Source organism: Epinephelus lanceolatus, chromosome 15 (assembly GCF_041903045.1).
Source record: "Epinephelus lanceolatus isolate andai-2023 chromosome 15, ASM4190304v1, whole genome shotgun sequence".
Taxonomy (NCBI): Eukaryota; Metazoa; Chordata; class Actinopteri; order Perciformes; family Serranidae; genus Epinephelus; species Epinephelus lanceolatus.
Window position 1 is genome coordinate 41,809,511 of NC_135748.1, and position 19,155 is coordinate 41,828,665.

At 40.6% G+C, this 19,155-nt stretch overlaps 1 protein-coding gene across 1 annotated transcript; it reads left to right on the forward strand.

Moving 5' to 3' along the window:
* The first annotated feature begins 380 nt into the window (after positions 1-380).
* slc39a8 (solute carrier family 39 member 8) lies at positions 381-18,783 on the forward strand. Its single transcript, XM_033641916.2, has 8 exons — positions 381-900; positions 2,435-2,597; positions 7,625-7,794; positions 7,874-7,996; positions 10,764-10,922; positions 14,376-14,571; positions 16,417-16,601; positions 18,392-18,783. Exons 1-8 carry the CDS (start codon positions 673-675, stop codon positions 18,536-18,538), a joined length of 1,371 nt encoding a protein of 456 aa, XP_033497807.2. The 5' UTR covers positions 381-672; the 3' UTR covers positions 18,539-18,783.
* Positions 18,784-19,155: the final 372 nt, after the last annotated feature.

The following is a 19,155-nucleotide window of genomic DNA, read 5'->3' on the forward strand; positions in this document are numbered from 1 at the left end:
AGTGTCTATGGCTGAAAATGCTCATGATAAATAAAGAACAGTCCCTAACAGCACAGTGTGTAGCTGAAGATCAATGATGTGACAGGAAGTGAGTTTTCAATTGTTTTATTTATTTCTGGAGAGAGTGGGGGAGGGGAGATCCTCGACCCCCCCCCCCCCCCCCCATGTTTACAGCCCTGCACACATCAGTTACACTTTTGCTTTTTCTAAACTTCAAACTGCTCAGTAGGAGCAGCAGTAAACTGAGTCACTCTGCTGTTTATCCCACCTCACACTGTTACCCTTTGCACACACACTTTCGAGTAGGAGTGTGTGTGTGTGTGTGTGTGTGTGTGTGAGAGAGAGCACGTTGCATACCGAGTGAGGAGCTCAGCCACAATAGAAAGCATTGAAGCTTTGAGGCAGGGTGCACGCGGTCGGTCGGTCGGTCAGCTCCGTGTTTTTCCTGCTCACTGATCTTTGATCCTGATCAGGCTGCTGATCGATCACTCAGAGCTGATCACAGGAAGCTGTGTGCACTGTAAACTAATCAGAGAAGAAGCCGGAGCTACTTAAAGGATCTCAGCAGAGTGTCATGGATCAGAGCAGATCAGATCCTCCTCAGCTCTGACTGACATGTTTCACTGCAGCAACGCTTTTATCTTTAACTGAGGACAAACTACAGACTCAGACATGTTTGACTCCAGATGTTTCATCCCGTGCTGCCTCTTAGTGCTGATCTCTCACTGTCTCAGTATAAACGTGTCGGATCGGGACGGACAGACGTTTCTAACGGATATTTTACGGTATTTCGGTGAGAATGACTCAATCAGTACAGAACACCTGAGCGACTTACTGCAGCTGATATCAGAGAGGAGATCTGAGGCTGTGACTGAAGGAAACCCTCTGTCAGACCAGGAGGTGAGCACATCTAAAACATAGTTATACTCTCTACTGTTATTAAGGAGCAGTTACACCAGTGCACGAGTTTATAGTGGTAAATATGAACTCACACCAAGTTTACACAGATTATTTATAAAGAAAACTAAACTAAGAACTTAACTTAAAATGTCATAAATAATTAAATAGTCATTCTATAGTGATTAAAACTGTATTAAATACTGGAAACATTCTGTTTTTATTGTATTTGATTGTGTTGTAATGTGTAGATATTTGTAGTTAAATGACTGGACTTATTTTGATTAAATACATTTTTTCGAATATTTCTTTGTTTAACAATAGTTTTTACTTTTTAGATGTTATTTTTGCATTTAAATTTATAATAACAATGTAACTGAAGTCCTTCGGTACTGTTTTATCTCCACTCTATTGTTTTCTGCTTTACAGAATAATTAGGTGATACTTTTTTATATTTTAATATTCATATTATATTCATAATATATACTTCTAAAACTTAACATGCTAGTTAAAAACATTGTGATGTAGCAAAAGGCAGATATTTTATATTTTTAAATTTCTAAATCTTTATGTGTTAGTTTTATACATTGTAATGTAGCATAAGGAATATATTCAGATTTTTATATTTAAATTTATATTTATATGTCTAAAACTTAACATATTAATACATTATAACGTAGTATACAGAATATATTCATATTTTTATATTTTGTATTTTTATTTAATATTTCTCAAACTCTACTCATCAGTTTTATACCTTTTAATGTAGCATAAAGCATATATTTCATATTTTTATATTTATATTTCTAAAGCCTTACATTCGTACTCTGATACATTGTAATGTAGCATGAGGTGTGTATTTTATATTTTTACACTCCTTACATACTCAAAATATTATACATCTTCTATATTTATTTTATGTTTTGATATTTATATTTTGTTTTTCTAAAACTAAAAATTAATATATTGTAATGCAGCATAAGGCACATATTTTATATTTTTATACATTTTACATACTCAGCATGTCATGCATTTTTATATTTATTTATATTTTATATTCTTATATTTATAATATATTTATATTTGATATTTCTTAAACTTTTTTATACATTGTAATGTAGCATATTATACATATTTTATATTTTTAAATGTTTCACACTGCAGCATAATGCACACTTTACATACTGGACATAGTTTTTATATTGTAATGCATCATACAGCATTTATTTTACCTATTTAAATGATAAATATTGCAGCATAATGCACATATTTTTATTTTAACATTTTTACATACTTTCATGGTTCTTATTTCTACCTCTATAGTTCTCTGTGTTTACATCAGAGTGACATGGATCAGTGAAGTATTTCTGTTTTTATCCACTGACAATAATAAAACTTTATTTATAAAGCACATTTCATACAAAAAGATTAAAAATACACATTAAAGACGACAGATGTGAGAAAACCAAAGCTCGAAGGATTTTAGAGACAAAAACAGATTTACAAAGCTGTTTAAAGTCGTCTCTGTGTCCCTCAGTGTCCCTCAGCCGACCAGATCTTGTCCCACTTTGGGTTCAGTAATGTCAGCCAGCTGACTGTGGGACATCTGGGCAGGATCTGTCCCGCCGTGTTGACCCAGGTGCTGCTGCCCTCCTGCCCCTACACCGCCCCCAAAGCTCTGCAGCCTGCCGACTCCAGCGGTGAGTTGCTTCATCACATTGTGGCTTTATTTGTTGATGCAGATAATTCACAGTTCAGGAGGGTTTGTTGGATGAGGTCTGGCTCAGAGTATGAGACAGTCGCTGTGGACGGAGGAGAGGACGCTCCTTTAAGAGCCTGTAAACCCTAAAAACAAGAGGAGGTGGGCTTGTGTCTGATTTAGGGTTCAGATCTGACCTCAGAGGGGTCAGAGGTCGTCCGCACAAACTGGAAACTGTCTGAAAAAATCCCCTGAAGCAAACTAATAAAACCAACGACACCAACTCTTTCTTTTACACTTATTTTCCTCGGTTCAGTACTGAAGGAAGCAAATGACAGGAAATGTAAAAAATAAGATAGAGTGTTGATTGTTGTGATGATTTATTCAACCCATGAAGTTGTTATTTGATCATGACGACATAAAGTCAACAAACCTTCTGACTGATAATGAAAACAGAAATCTGAAAGTATGGAGAGAAACTGACCCTAATTCACTTCTTTCTTAAAGGAACAGTGTGTAAAGTCCCTTTTCCACTGCATAAACATGTGGCCCTTTAATGTGATGGGACAAGTTATGATCAGCATTCACACACAGGTCAAATGACTTTGCAGTAGCCGTGAGTGTCTATCAGCTCCGTCTCCGATAGGCACTGATGAAAACACAACACCCAGACGAACACCCTAATTTTAGCCCCTTTACTGGTGAAATGCAACGGTGCATCATCACAAAATACCGTCTGTCTCCACCCAAGCAGCTCAAACTTCAATACAAATTAGTCTGCACCGAGTTTGAAAGAGAGACCACATAAGTAAGAGTCCTTTCACACCTGCCCTCTTTGGTGTGGTTCAATCAAACTCCACTTGGTTTGCCCCCTAAAGCCTAGTTCACATTACACGATTTTCATCCTGATTTGCGTCGCGGAGACTATCGTAATCTTTTCAGTGTTCATACCTGGCGACGTGTGTTTCTGTCATCAGGAGTCTCGCCAACTGCATTACGACCTGTGTGTGCACACCACAAGATTTCTCCACCGAGCCCTCGCCGACAGAGCCCCAGATAACGCGGTGACGTCACCAAACTTGGAGACGACACATGGTAAAGGCATGGATATTTTTCCCAGCGTTGAATCAGATCTGCCTCCAGGGACAAGCCCAAAAGAAGCAACTATCATGTGTTTAAATAACTTATTAGACGGATATATATAGAGGAAGGTGACGTTTAGAGAGCAAGCCCAAATAAGCAACTCCACTTTAGAAACAAGCCCAAAGTCGTGGCTAATAAGCAGACCTGGCAACCCTGCGGCATGTCCTCCTCACATTTCTTCCGTCCTCCTGCGTGCTAACGTGGGACGTATCCCGCCTCTCATTGGCTGATGCTCTTTGTCAGTCGTGTCAGACTTCTCCAGTTTTCTAGCATGCCAGATATCCAGTCCCAGTCGCAGACGAGGGGGCGACTTGCTCGTAGGCTTGTTCACACACGAGGACTCGTCGTGGCAGACTATCTGCTGACTCACCTCCGACCCAAGGTGGCTCTCAAGATCCTCTGCGACATCAAAATCACGGTGAAAATCATGTAATGTGAACTAGGCTTCAGTGTGGTTTTTTTGGGCAGGTGTAAACACAGCAATCACACTCAGGTGTGCACCAAAACAACCGGACCGAGACCTTCTTGAAGAGGTGGTCTCGGCTAATTACGGTGGCTGATGCTATATTGTGAGTTGCCCTGTCTAGAGCCAGTGTTTGGTTTGTCCGTTCTGGCGATGGACTGTGGCGACCCGTCACTGTTTTTCCAGCAGGGATAGAACCGTGAAAAAACAGTTGTTTTTACTGAGACATCTCTGCTTGTTTTAACAGGACAGCAGCACAAACAGTGGTTGTTTTCTAGAGAGACATCACTGTGTTTCCAGCAGGAATTGTGCTGCTAAAACCAAACATGTTTGTGGTCGTTTTGAATCTCTTTTTGGTCTGTTGTGTAAATTTGAGTGATGATTTGCAAGTGCAGACCAGTGGCCCGTTAAATAATCCATTCATGCATTTGTATCTTTACTTTATAAAGTAAAATCCTGAATGCAGAACTTTTAGTTGTAACATAGTATTTTACACTGTAGTATCACTACTTTTATTTGAGTTATTGATCTGAGTCTTTCCTCCAGCAGTGGTAATCTGCCTCACTGTTAAACCATTAATCAGAGAGTCTCACTCTGAATGTAAATGGTCGTCCTGGTCGTCCTGTAAAACCTGATTGTGAACCTTTTGTCTCACGTCGTCAGCCTCTATCTTCCACTCATGACTTATAAATAAAGTCATCTCCGCAGTAATCTGCTGTAAACGAGCCGTAACACTCACCTCATGTCCTGGATTGAGTCACACAGACCTGCTGACCTCTCAGACTCATCGCCAAACGCTCCCTCCTCCTCCTCAGTGCTGTTGACACAGTCACAACCAACTGTGACTGTTGTTCAGAGTGTTGTCGATGATGCATGCTGGTTCTTCATCGGCCTCATGAGCAGAATCTCCCCTCTGAAAATAAATAGATGATCTCTTTTGTTGAGTTAAACATGTGTTTGGTGACTCTGTGGTAATAAATGTGGGTTTCATCATGATAGAGGAGCTGATGAAGAACTGGCTCTGCCCAAACAATGAAAAACAAAACCTGTGTGTTCACAATGAGCATCAATTTTTTGTTTTTTAAGGAGACCTGTCAGTTCATTCATTTTAATTTCTATCACACAGTTGTGTGAGAAAAGTCAGCTCAGTCTTTGCTTGCTCACTAGCTAGAAGGTTAAACACAGTCCTCACCGGGAGCTACACACTAATATTTACTTTTACTACCAGCAGATATTTTTTACATTTTAAGTTCTGGTTTCATTCAAATGTCATTGTGTATCTGAGGCTAATTTAGCTCATAAACCTGTTTAATGCTGGCTAACAGAGCTCAGACACCCCAGAGCTGTGTGTTTAACAACCATTTAACTATAAATGACACGAACAACCAACAAATACAAGAAGCTTGTGAGTTGCTGACGTGCTGAGGAGCAAACAGAAAGAATTTCTTCACACATAAATACATTTTGTCCTGTATACATCAATTTTTCTCTGACGGAGTGAGCAGCTTCAAACTTACTTCTGGCTCCAAAAAGCCAAGATGGCGATGGCTGAAATTTACCAACAAACAACAGAACTGGTTGTTTTTTTAACAAGTGTTTCCAGCAACTATTTAGGCCTCAAACGTGGTTCAGCAGGAAAACTGAAGCTCAGTTGACTGTTTCTAATGCCTCCATGCCGGCAATAGCAGAGACCAGAAATTCCCTGGTGAACACATTGAGGAAATTTCCTGCAAATCTGGCACAAATGTCTTCTTGGACTCATAATGAGATGATGAGAAATTAGTGGTCAAAGGTCACTGTGACCTCATAAAACATGTTTTTGACCATATCTCCAGAATTCATACACTAATTATGACAAAATTTCACACAAATGTCTCACAGGATAAAATAATGAAGGTCAAAAGGTCAAAGATCAGCTTGACTGTGACATCATCATGTGTTAACATCATATCTCAGGAACAGAAGGGGAGACATTTGGTCAGATACTGAATTGGTGACTCTAATCTTGAAACTGTGCTGATTGTATAGATCTTCTGTGTGTGAAGCATCCATGTTTTCACTGACATGGATACAGACTGTCACAGCAGAGGACGTCTCTCTGTAGTCTGAGTATCTGTCAGACCTCAGAGGTCTATGAAACCAGTCAGATGTGTTTAACGCTCCTAAAACCGTGGCCTCAGATCGAGTATTTCTACCTCACATTGAATATTCATAGATTAGTAAGCACAGTGCAAAAGGGTTTAAGAGAAAAACTAATCTGATGAATCAGATGATTGATTTGCTAGCCAACGAGCTGTAACCTAAACAGGTGATTAATCAAATGTGTGATTGGTCTTTTCTCAGTTATCAGAGTCGTCTGTTTTCAATCACTGCCGTCGAGGAGCTAGATTTAAAGGTGTTTTATTGCCTTATCTACTAGTGTGATTATTTATAGTTTATTTCTTTAATGGCACCTGGGAAGGAGCTTTCCGGGAATCTGGGAGTGTGAGCTTTCAAGGACCTGGAGCGTCGTCCAGGAGGAAGCAGGGTAAAATAGTTTGTGACCTGGGTGAGATGAGTCACTGATGATGCTTGTGGCCCGATGAAGACGTGGGGCTCTGTAAATGTCCTGTAGTGATGGTAACTGCGTGCCAGTGATTTGGTGTCGTGACCTATGACCCTCTTGATATCGCTTGATATAAACCAACACTGTGAGAGTTTGGTACGGGCTAGCTTCACAGTTTACAACACAAAGGGACGAATGGAGATGGACGTTCCAAATGCAGTTTGAATGATAAAAATCTGTTCAGCCACTGTGGAGATATCAATGTCTACAGTCAAGAAAACTGTCTCATCCACAAACGTGCAATGTCCACTCATCAGAGCCACAGCCAATAAATGCGCGTGACTACTGCAGAGTCATTTGAGCGGGTGTGAATGCACACATCACATCAAAAAGCCAGATGCTAGCAGGCTTGTTTTGTGCAGTTGAAATGGGGCCAAAGGAGGCAGGCTGAGAGGAAGTTCATAAATTGAACCCAGGGCAATAAAGCTCCAGGAGCAGAAGATCTCCAATATAGCAGCCAATAGATGTCCTGTCCTGATGTCCTTAAATCCCCTGCAATGATTCAGATCTTTTACATCTGTTGTTTTAAAAACATTCCTGAGGAAAAATATCTGTAAGTGACGAGTTTTAAAGTTCAAGCAGCAGCAACAAGTTTCTAATTTATAGAATAAGAACTGATAGGAGAGGATAATGATAAGTAATTCAACTTTAACTGAGTTAATAAAGAAAAAAAGCTCAAAATAACAGAAACTTAAACGTCTCTTTCCAAAACAAGCCTCAGACACATCTCAGCAATGAGCTGAAAGCTTTAAAGATCTCCACAACATTTATCCCTGTAACATCAGTAAGTGTGTATCGTTGCTTTCTGCTGTGACAGTGTGGGGTTACGGGTTTCTGGCGGTCACTGTGATCAACCTGGCCGCTCTGCTCGGCCTCTTCCTCATCCCCTTCACCAAGAAGCCTTACTTCCCCAAAGTGCTGACCTACTTCATCGGCCTCGCCATCGGGACGCTCTTCTCCAACGCTGTGCTCCAGCTCATCCCAGAGGTTTGTGACAGGTGTTTTATAAATGATCTAAATATTGTTTACACATCAGCTAACACACTGTTCTCCTGTTCATCTGCAGGCTCTGGGTTTCGATCCTAAATCCGATAACTACGTGGCCAATGCAGTTGGAATATTTGGAGGGTTTTACATGCTGTTCTTCGTGGAGAAGGTCCTGAGATTGGCTCTGGGGTTAGAGCATCAGGTGAGGTAACACGCAGCAGTGAGTGAGTTTACTTGGTGCAAAGCACTTTTCTTTTATTGCAGAGTAATATCCTTTATTCCAGTTGTATAAGTGCCAGATAATCATCCCAGTTTATCAGTGACTTCAGCTGCTAATTAGTGACTAACATCAGGGCACTTAGACTTTATGGTAGTGACGTGCATTATTCATCAATGTTGTCATCGTTTTGGACGTGGGTCATCGACACAGTAGGCGCAGACTGTTACCTTCAGTCAATATAAGTTTTATTCTAGCTGCACAATATCCTGATATTAACTTTAACAGGGGGATTAAAATCAGGAAACAGGCAGGAAGCAGAATAAAAGTCTCAGATTATGTCCGGTAGTTTGGTAGATCATCAAGAAAACCACCTGTGTCCGGTGCTGTTATGGTTTCCTGCCATATATCTATAAAGACAATATGTTGACGAGTAAAATATTTTAGAAACTTTGGACCTTCAAGCACATCAAGAACTCCGACATCGCTCCGATGACGTCCAGGTAAAATAGGACAGTTTCGCCAGTGGCTTCATCACCATCAAAACCTGATGAAGTCATGGGCAAACCGTGTTGTTTGTGACATTTCAAATAAAGACTAAATTAAAAGAAGAAGTAATTCAGCTCTCCTGTGTTGCAGTGCATCTAAGTATTTACTATCAGTCTGATGTTTCCTGCATCACTTGCACAAGTCTGTACTTTGGGCATGTGCTGTTAAATTAGTATTTTATTTAACTTTATTTATGTTACATGCTGTACTAAGATGATGAACATTGTAAACATGATACCTGCTAAACATCAGCGTGTTAGCATTGTCATTATGAGCTTGTTAGCATTTAGCTTAAAGAACTTATGCTAGCTTGGCTGCAGACTCTTATGCTCGCCATTCACTGAAAGACATCTAAAGTTTTTAGTCACACAGTTTAGGATTTTTGCAAAGATCTCACAGTGACTATTTACAACTAGATTCGTTTTGAGATTATTTCCCATCCTGCTCCTGGTGAAAAATATGACACCAAACTCCCTTTTTAGGATTTTAACAAATCCTTACGTGGCCGCAAAAACACAAAAGTCTAGAAACACAAGATAAAAGGCGTCACATGTCAACAGTATTCTTGTCAATTTGGCATCAGTATAATCCATAAAGATAAACTATTTATGTACAAACTTAAATTTTGGATTTTATTGCCTCAACTCTCTGCAAGCTGTAGGGCCTATTAGACACGCCCTGATTTGTGGTTGTAGTCCTGGGAACAACAAATTACAAGATGAGACCCAACCTGAAAGTTACACTCGTCTGATAGACATTAAAATATAAACTTGCTTTTTAGATTAATTGTTAGTATTTTGCCACCATGGAAATAAACTCACATTAGCTTGCAAAGGTGAGCTAACTGTTAGCTATGGCGCTAGCTGCTTAGCATTAACTCCTTGATCAAAACAGAATACTCTAACGTTAACTTTCATTCCTGCTTGCTTTAGAAAGGTCACTCCAAGAAAATGTGTTCTGTCTTTCCATTGTCAAAGGGACAGTGACTCATAGATGTTTGTCTCTGGCTGCCAGAGTTAGTGGGCTAGCTTTAGCGCTCTAATATTTGCATGCTAGTATTAGCGCGCTAGCCTTCCAACTGCAGCCCTATTTTTTTCCAGGGTTGTGCCCGGAGATAAAAAGTATTGCGTAATGAAAGTGAGCCTTGTGGGGAACTGATTTAAAGCACATGACAAACCAAGAACACTGTTTTTGTGGTGGCAGTGGGGGAAGTTATTAGATAATCAAGTAATTGATATGTAGAAAATCGTAACTAGCTAGCTATCATGCTAGCTACATGATACACACACTTGTTGGCAGTTGTGGTATTAGAAGTTTCTACTGACTTTTTGGACTTTTTTTGATGTGTTGACTGGCTGAGGCAGTTGTTGTCCCAGGGCAATCATGCAAAATGTTGTTCTCAGGACAACAACCACTTGCCAAAATCAGGACGTGTGCTGTATTAGTGGGAGGAGACTGGGAATAAGAGGTGAAGTGTTTCAAAAATTAAGATTTGTCACTACAATAAGAGCTGGTTGAAGGATCTGAGACATGCCGAATGAAACACCGACTCTTGTTCACTCCACAGAACAAGAGAAAAGACTTGTTCACATTCCTTCCTGTTGGTGCTGGAGAGAGCACAGCTATTGGTTGTTGACGGTGTTCACATCATCAAACTTCAGTATTTTCATGAGCCAAGACTAAAAACTTATGATAATATTAAACATGTTTGATTTTATCGGGACTTTGAGACAAGAAAGAGTTTTATAACCACCTTTCACAAAACTCTCATACTTCATAGCAACATTTGAAATTTGTCTGCAGCAGTGAAATTGCTTGAAAGGTTGTGTCAGTCTGGCATTGTGCAACTGTATTTCATTCTGCATTCATACAGTAGCACATGATGCTCCCCAGTAACACCAGTTTATACTGATTCAAGTTTCATTCAGTCACTGGTAAACACTTCCCTGCAGGGCACCAAAAGAAATAAAAGGTACAAACTGAAAACTAAAGCTGACTTTGAAATTTACAAGTGAAATTTGAAAGGTTGTTGCTCAGTTTTGAATCTCTACTGTTCAGTATTTGCAGTGTACCCCTGTGTCGCAGACTTTAAATTTAAAAAAAGAAATCTTATGAGGAGTTACCCCCTCAGGTTATCATTTCATTGAACCCACACAGTTTCTCTTTCTGTCCAACTGACTTCCTTTGTCTCTCTTGTCTTCAGCACGGCCACAGCCACTTCACTCCTGCAGAGCCGCCTCAGGAAAACTCCCTGCACAACGGAAACGTTCTGGAGAAGAAGGACTCCATCGTTCTGACCAGCATCAATGTCATCGCCACAGACAGGAGCAGCCCGAGCCCAGAACCAGTCACAGATTCTCAGGTACCAGTGCCCTCGTCACGTCACTTTGAGAATAATAATAATAATTTCTTCATATCTGGCACAAACATCCACTTTCAGTCTGTGATGAACTGATTAGAATTTGGTGGTCAAAAGCAAAAGCTCAACGTGACCTTACATTCTTCTCATTCTTGTGAATGCAATATCTCAAGAAGACCTTGAGGGAAATTCTTCAGTTTGACACAGATGTCCACTTTGAATCAAGTATGAACTGATCAGAATTTGGTGGCCAAAGGTCAAGGTCAGGATGACCTCGCAATCTTCTCATTCTCGTGAACGATATCTCAAGAAGGTCAAACATCCAAACATTCACTTGGACTCAGTGATGAACTGATTAGGTTTTAGTTGTCTAAGGTCACTGTGACCTTGCATTTATCTCATTCTCCTGAACGCAATATCTCAAGAACACCTTAAGGGATTTTTTTCAAATTTGACACAACACTTTGTGTCAAGAATAGGCTGATTTGAATTTGGTGGTCAGAGGTTACTGTGACCTTGCTTTTGTCTCATTCCCGTGAATGTGATATCTCAAGAGGGCCTTGAGGCAGTTTCTTCAAATTTGGCTCAAACATTAAATTCTAATATAATATATAATATTATATTAGTATTGTATTATATTATAATATAATATATAATACTATTCAAAGTTCATGTGCAACGTCCATCTCCCTTCATGCTTCTACAGTGTCTGTTTATATCAAGAGACACAGGACCCTGGAAATATGCCAAGATCTACTCTGTCTGCACACACGCCACGTTAACCCACACAGCAGTCACCCACGTTTTATCTAATGAGTAGCAAGGTCTTCAGATAAGCTCGTAAAGCAGCGAGCTTTCCCTGAATTGTTATCTTAATTAATCATGCTTGATAGAGATTTGCTGTCCACCTCAGTCCTCTATCACAGACACACCTGACAGGAATGCATCGTGAACTATAAATACATGACTGATTTAAAAACATCTTATCAGCCAGAATTTACACTTTGAGTCATGACAGAGTGAAACTGTGCCACCGTGAGCTATATTTGTCTAAAGAAGATGAAGCAGCCAGAGAGTGTTTATATTCTAATGTGGTTTGGACACACTTCTTTGTTTTTCTACATGTACGTTTAGTTTTTAGAGTAATTTATTGAGCTGTTATCGGTGACATGGAGCGATTAGAGCTGCTGTTAATGTTTAACAGTAAGATCTCTGGAGTCATACGGAGGAGTCCCACTCTCAAGGGATCAAAATACTAAACAAACAGACATGCCGGTGTCACAGAGGGACGAAGGCCTCAGATCCTTCCCCTCCTGGTAAATGCTGGAATTGTCTGGCTGGAGGACAAAGACTCCTTGTTTGTCTGCGGCTAATAAAAGGGGCATTTTGTCATTGCAGAGTATCTTTAACCAGGACCCAGAGGCTCTGTGTATGTCCGCCTGTTCTCAGGTTTCCCATTAAAAACACTCGTGCCATTATATTTGTAATTGAAGAGTTCCACTGTAAATGCTGCACTTACCTTCAGGGGAAATATTTCCTGGAGTTTGATTCGGCAGTATCTCTGACATTTTGTGGACCCAAATAGACAGACTTTGTTAGTTAAAGGGTTTGGTAAGTAAGATATTTAGCCATGGCAGCAACTGCCTGTTGATTGGTAAAACTTTTGGAGGGATTGCTGTGTGCAGACATTCATGATCTCCAGAGGATGAATCCCTCTGACTCTGATGATACCCTGACCTGCTGTATCTCAAACACCACCATGAGGTTTTTATGTGAAATATTTTTGGTACGGTGCCTGTGGAGTGGCAGGCTGGGGTAGTGGTTCCCATCATCAAAAAAGCAGACCAGAGGGTTTGCTCTAACTATCAGGGTATCACACTGCTCAGCCTCATGGGAAAAGTTTACTCCAGGGTGTTGGAAAGAAGGCTCCGACCAATTGTCAAACCTCGGATTCAGGAGGAGCAATGTGGATTCCGACATGGCCGTGGAACAGTGGATCGTCGTGGTGAAGAGGGAGCTGAGCCAGAAGGCAAAGATTTCAATTTACTGGTCCATCTCCGTCCCAACCCTCACCTATGGTCATGAGCTCTGGGTAGTGACCGAAAGAATGATATCACGGATACAAGCGGCTGAAATGAGTTTCCTCTGTAGCGTGTCTGGGCTCAGCCTTAGAGATAGGGGGAGGAGTCAGACATCTGGAGAGGGAGCACATCCAAGCGAAGGAGTTTAAATATCTCGGGGTCTTGTTCACAGGTTAGAGTAGAATGGAGCATGAGATGGACAGGTTGCTTGACCGTTGTGGTGAAGACGGAGCTGAACCGGAAGGCAAAGCTTTCAATTTATTGGTCCATCTACGTCCCAACCCTCACCTATTGTCACGAGGCATCTGATCAGGATCCTCCTGGGCGCCTCCTGTTAGAGGTGTTTAGGGCACGTCCCACTGGTAGGAGGCCCCGGGGCAGACCCAGAACACACTGGAGGGATTATATATCTCATCTGGCCTGGGAACACCTCGGGGTCCACCAGGAGGAGCTGGAAAGCGTTGCTGGGGAGAACATTTAGGCTTACTTGGTCATGGTAAAAGACCAGTAATGGGCGACTACAAAAACTCAGATTTTGTTTTTTGTTGGTCTTGAACAGTGGTCTGCAGCTTGGCAGGTGTCTCGCCATCCATCATCTCCTACATCTGCAGACAGCAAAGTCAGCTCAGAAATGACATCACTTTAGAAACGCTGACATGATCTGTAGTAATGATCTGTAGTAATGTAGTAATTACTGTTCCTGTCATATGGCAGCTGATCTTGTCCTCTGCTCGGAGGGTAAGACCTTCCCGGACCTCATTATTTTTACTATTTGTGGTCATTTCTGGCTGCTCTTCTTCTTCTTCGAGTTAGCTGCTAACTGCAAACAGCTACTTTTTAAATCTCCCGTGGTGGGTCACCCACATAACACGTCTTCAAAACATCACACACATGCCGCCCATGATCCTGTCCTGCCAGCTGTCCCGTTTATAGAGACATTGTTTCGGCACTGTTACTACCTGGGATGCCAACTTAAAGGCGTGATTGTACCTTTTATACAGAGCGGCGAGACGCCATAATGGCAAGAAAGAGGCTATAGATACGCTCTGGATATGATATACAGTCCCCTTAAAGATCACCCTCAAAGCTGTTGAGTCTTTGTCTTGCTTAAAGTTTACGTTAAAAAATCTCTTAAAAAATGTTGTTTGTTCTCTAGTTTTGACTATTGAGGAGAAAACGTATTGATCAGATACCAAAAGCAAAATGTTCAACTTTGTCCTTAATTTTCTGGACAATTTGAACTTTGATTTTTAAACATCATTGTGTGTTTTATCTTTGTGGCTCACTGAATCCACATTAGGTCACTGTTTACTCATCTCTCTCCTCTGTGGTCTAATGTTATCCAGTCCCTTTAACCATCTCATGTGTCCGACAGGAAGTCAAGATGTGCCACTGGCTGCGTGGACAGCGCATCTCCAGCATCAAGACAGTGGCATGGATGATCACACTGAGCGACGCCGTGCACAACTTCATCGACGGCCTGGCTATCGGCGCCTCGTTCACTGTGTCAGTGCTGACGGGGTTTAGTACGTCCACTGCCATCGTGTGTGAGGAGTTTCCCCATGAGCTGGGTGAGGTTGTCTTCTAGCCTGTTCATTACCAACTCCTTCTGTGCAGCCAAACATTATTCAAACCCAGAAAAATTTATTTAAACTCTGATGAAGATCCCAACTTTCCCAAAGATCCTTAACTGAACTGATGACACAAGACATCCAGAATATCTCCATTTGATGGCGCAGTGCAGCAGTAGTTCATCAGGTTTGAATATTTAAATCAGTGTAAGAGGGATCCCAGTTCAAACCCCAGGGTGGGGGAGCCTTCCTGTGCGGAGTTTGCATGTTCTCCCCGTGTCAGCGTGGGTTTCCTCCAGGTGCTCCAGCTTCCTCCCACAGTCCAAAGACATGCAGGTTAATTGGTGACTCTAAATTGTCTGTAGGTGTGAATGTGAGTGTGAATGGTTGTCTGTCTCTATGTGTCAGCCCTGTGATAGTCTGGTGACCTCTCACCCAGTGACAGCTGGGACAGGCTCCAGCACCCAAGTGGTTACAGAATGAATGAATCAAATACATTCATGATGTTTGTGAATTTAATACATTATCAGACCTACTCTTTAAATATGGCATTACAGTTGGTGACTCAACACTTGACTTGGGACCTGTGTCCAAAGACTTTGACTTGCTTGTAACTTGCAAAACAATGACTTGGTCCCAGCTCTGGTTTCAAGGAATGAAAGCTGGTTTTATCTTTTTACTTTAACTAAAAGGGCCATTAGAAATCTGATCTTTATCGACCTCTGCTGACGCTCTGCAGAACTGCACCCAAACTTTGATTTTTCTGTGTTTCAAGTCCAAACACTGAAGAAATTAAAACACAGAAACCCCTGTAACAGTCATGTCGGCAATAGGCTGTTTTGCTTCCTGATATTTTTGCTCTTCCTTATAGGGGAGACCGGGGATGATTGTAACACTTTTAGTTTGAGCAAGTGTAACTCAGTGGGTTTTTTTGTTAGAGCGCTTAAATTTTGATATATGGTACCCATATTTGTTTGCTACAAATAACACACACTTTGACCTCTACTACACCATCACAAATTATGGAAATTAATGTCAAATACAAAGAGGTATATTGTTACAACGTACCCCAGTACTGGGGTGAGTTGTAACACTAGCTGGGGATGGATGTAACAATTAAATTATTGTGCTTAAAAAAGATTCACAATAGGCTAAATGTATTCAAGCACTTTAATGAATAATAAAGAAGGAATAATAAACTTGTAAGAATACAATAATTATAATATTAAAATAAATAGAAATGTATAACATAAATACAAAAATAAGTACAATAAAATAAATAAAAATATATAACAAAAAATAAATAAAATCAAGAATAATAAAGTATTAACCTGTGTGTGTGTGTGTGTGTGTGTGCGTTGTAGCCTGAATCAGGTTGATGTTTGAACAGCATTTTAACAGTTGAACAATAAACACTTTGGAAGAGTTACAACCCTCGCCAACCGTTTTTAGCATTTAGCTTCAAAGCTAGCACTAACGAAACACATCAAATTAAACTAGAGAAACTACTACTTGAACCTATGTAAGTGAAACAATTGTACATACAACACAATGGACACTATGCAAAAAACAACTGTGATGAAAATGTTTGGTTTCTCACCTGAAAAACTGTTTTTGGCTCTAGAACAGACAAATCTGGACTCAGAGACATGCGGCTTCACCAGTGAGCTCCAATTGTAAATGGGCATGGACTATGTTGATGATGTCACCACAGCTCGTTTCTAATTGGCCAAACTGAGAGTGTTACAACTATCCCTTTGTTACAACCATCCCTGGTCTCCCCTACATAAATGAGTTGGATAATATCAGTGCATGTTTAACCCTCGTGTTTTGTTCTGTCTGCAGGTGACTTTGTTATCCTGCTGAACGCTGGTATGAGCATCCCTCAGGCCATTTTCTTCAACCTGCTGTCAGCGGTGTCGTGTTACATCGGCCTCGTGTTCGGCATCCTGCTCGGGAGCAACTTTGCCCCCAACGCAATCTTTGCGATCGCAGGAGGAATGTTCCTGTACATTGCACTGGCAGACATGGTGAGTGACCTGAGGACAGATATGCTACATGTGCAGGCCGCTGAGCATTTTTTGTATTTATAAATCTGATCTTTTCTTTTTTAGTGTCATTCTGTATTTTGTTATTGTCAAAAGATCCCATGGAAAGACAAAAACCAACAATGTGTCTGTCTCTCCTTGTCTGTGACACTCAGCTCAAAGCCTTTTGTTTCTTACTGAAGATTTAAATCTTGAAAGGTCCCACATTCTGCTCATATTAAGGTTCTACTCAAACATGTTTACATGCTCAAAAACATAATTTTCATATTGTTTAACCCCTCGTTTTCTTTTTAGAAGGTTTCACTGGAGTTACATTGACAGGCACCACTTGTGCTCATTTCAAAGCCGACGAGAAAAGCAGTGGTGGCCGTGCGGCGTCAGTTTGAAATGCCACTGAAAAATGACGTAACTGAGGGAGGTGAAAAGCACCTATAGGGTGGGAGGGAGGGGAGGTGGGTGGGTCCAACAACACTGGACTTTCACCAAGAAGGCCGGTGTTTGCTTCCTGTAGGCATATGGAGCCAAACCATGATGTTTTTTTTTTTTTAAACCTAAAAACAGTACAAAAGACACGCACATCCCAACGTCCAGTGGAGTGGGTGCTGGACCAAAGAAACATCTAGCAAAGTAAAACCTGTCTAGAAGGAATGTAATGTCGTTTCAGAGAGACATTTCGAGCCACACGTCTTCTACACGGATTTATTTGTGCGGATTTATTTGGTTTTTACTTTTTTTCTAAACCTAACCACAGGCTCATGTTGAACAAGGAAATAAATGTGAAGACAAGGTGTTTTACCGACGCTGTAAGTTTATTTTGAAAAACATTGATTTAGTATGGATCTAACGAGCACAGACATTTCCTGTGAGAATGGAAGTGTATTTTGAAAACAGACAATGCATGTAACAGGCGTAAACTGACACAGCGTCCCAGAACATCAACAACCGACACACCCAGGGTATCCAGCACGTCATATGTGGACGTGAAAGTAAACCAGCAGCGTTATGTGATGTAATAAAATTATAATAAATATATAAATTTCATGTATTATAAATATGATGAACACTGTTGAAATAAACAGAATTTAATAACAGCAATTACAGAAACTTAATTAAAGTAAATCAGGAAAATTTTATGTGCCACATTTTCATAAATTATTACTCAGTTTTATTTAATATAATTACATAAACGGTACTTTTTATGTCGTGACAGGAGCCATTATATTTTGGGCTTGTCTGTCCTTTGGTGCCTCAAATTTGGCATAAACGTCCACTTGGACTTCCAAATGTCAGTGTCACTGTAACTTCACAAACCATGTTTCTGGCTACAGTGAGGCTTCGGGGAGGGTCAAAATGAAACAAACAAACAAACAAACAAAACACCAAAGTCACACCCCAGTAACCCCCCTCCTCTGATAAATAAAGAACAGTCCCTTGGTGATTAAAGGTGTGCAGACGTGTTTGGATACACAGGGAATTATTGTTTGTACAGTTGGATCAGTTTGTTGGTTTTGGTCAAAGACAAATATCCTAAAAATGATGACCTCTGTTTGACCTCCACGAGGTCACCCTGTCATGTTTAAACCTGATCTGTTGACATCAGCAGTCACATGATAGAAATGTGGTTGTTTCTCCAGTTTAACTTTGTGGGAACAAAATGACTGCAGCTGCATAAATTAACTACAACTTCCTGTTCTTATATTGTTACTTCCTGTTACTGTGAAACAATGAAGCCATTGTATTTCTGATTGTCTGACTGTCTTTCCACATCTCAGTTTCCAGAGATGGACAACATATTACGGGAACAGGAGAAGACTTCCACCAAGGTCGTCTTCTTCCTGATCCAGAACGCCGGGCTGCTCACGGGGTTCACCATCATCCTGCTCATCACCATGTTCGCAGGAGCCATCAAACTGGGCTGACGGAGGAACTGGAGTTTAAATAATACGAGCTGCTTCTCTTTCTGCTCACTGGGCTGGGCGGGAAAATGAATGTAATATGAATGTTTTGTACAAACAAAACCAAAATGATGCTTTTATATCCTCTGACTATCACGTTAGTTTACTCCATAAGAAGGGAAAATCTTTACAATCATTTAATGTATGAACTCTTAGTCAAATTGTGTTTTTGAGGAGACAATAAATTATTTTTTCAGTCTTAATATGAAGTGACGTATCTCACAGTTATTGTTCCTCACTGGTGCTGTGGTGTCAGCTAACACCAGCTGTGTTTATGTGACAACATGTGACGGCAGCAGGGTTTGACCTCTGAGTTCTGTGACCTCTGTGACCTTTGCTCGTTATTTGAGTTTGTCTTTCTGATTTTTGTCACTTTGAATGTAGTTTGTATTTTGCTGTCAATCAAATTTTAAACACTGATTGTGCCACAGGACAACAAAAATCAACACAACATCAAATGACATTTACAATTTAAAGTATTTGCTCTCAGCCACGTCGCCGTACATTGTTTGTATTAGTCATTGTTTTAGTTTCTCATGGTTTTATTAAATTGGCAAATAATAAACAAGAGACGCCACAAA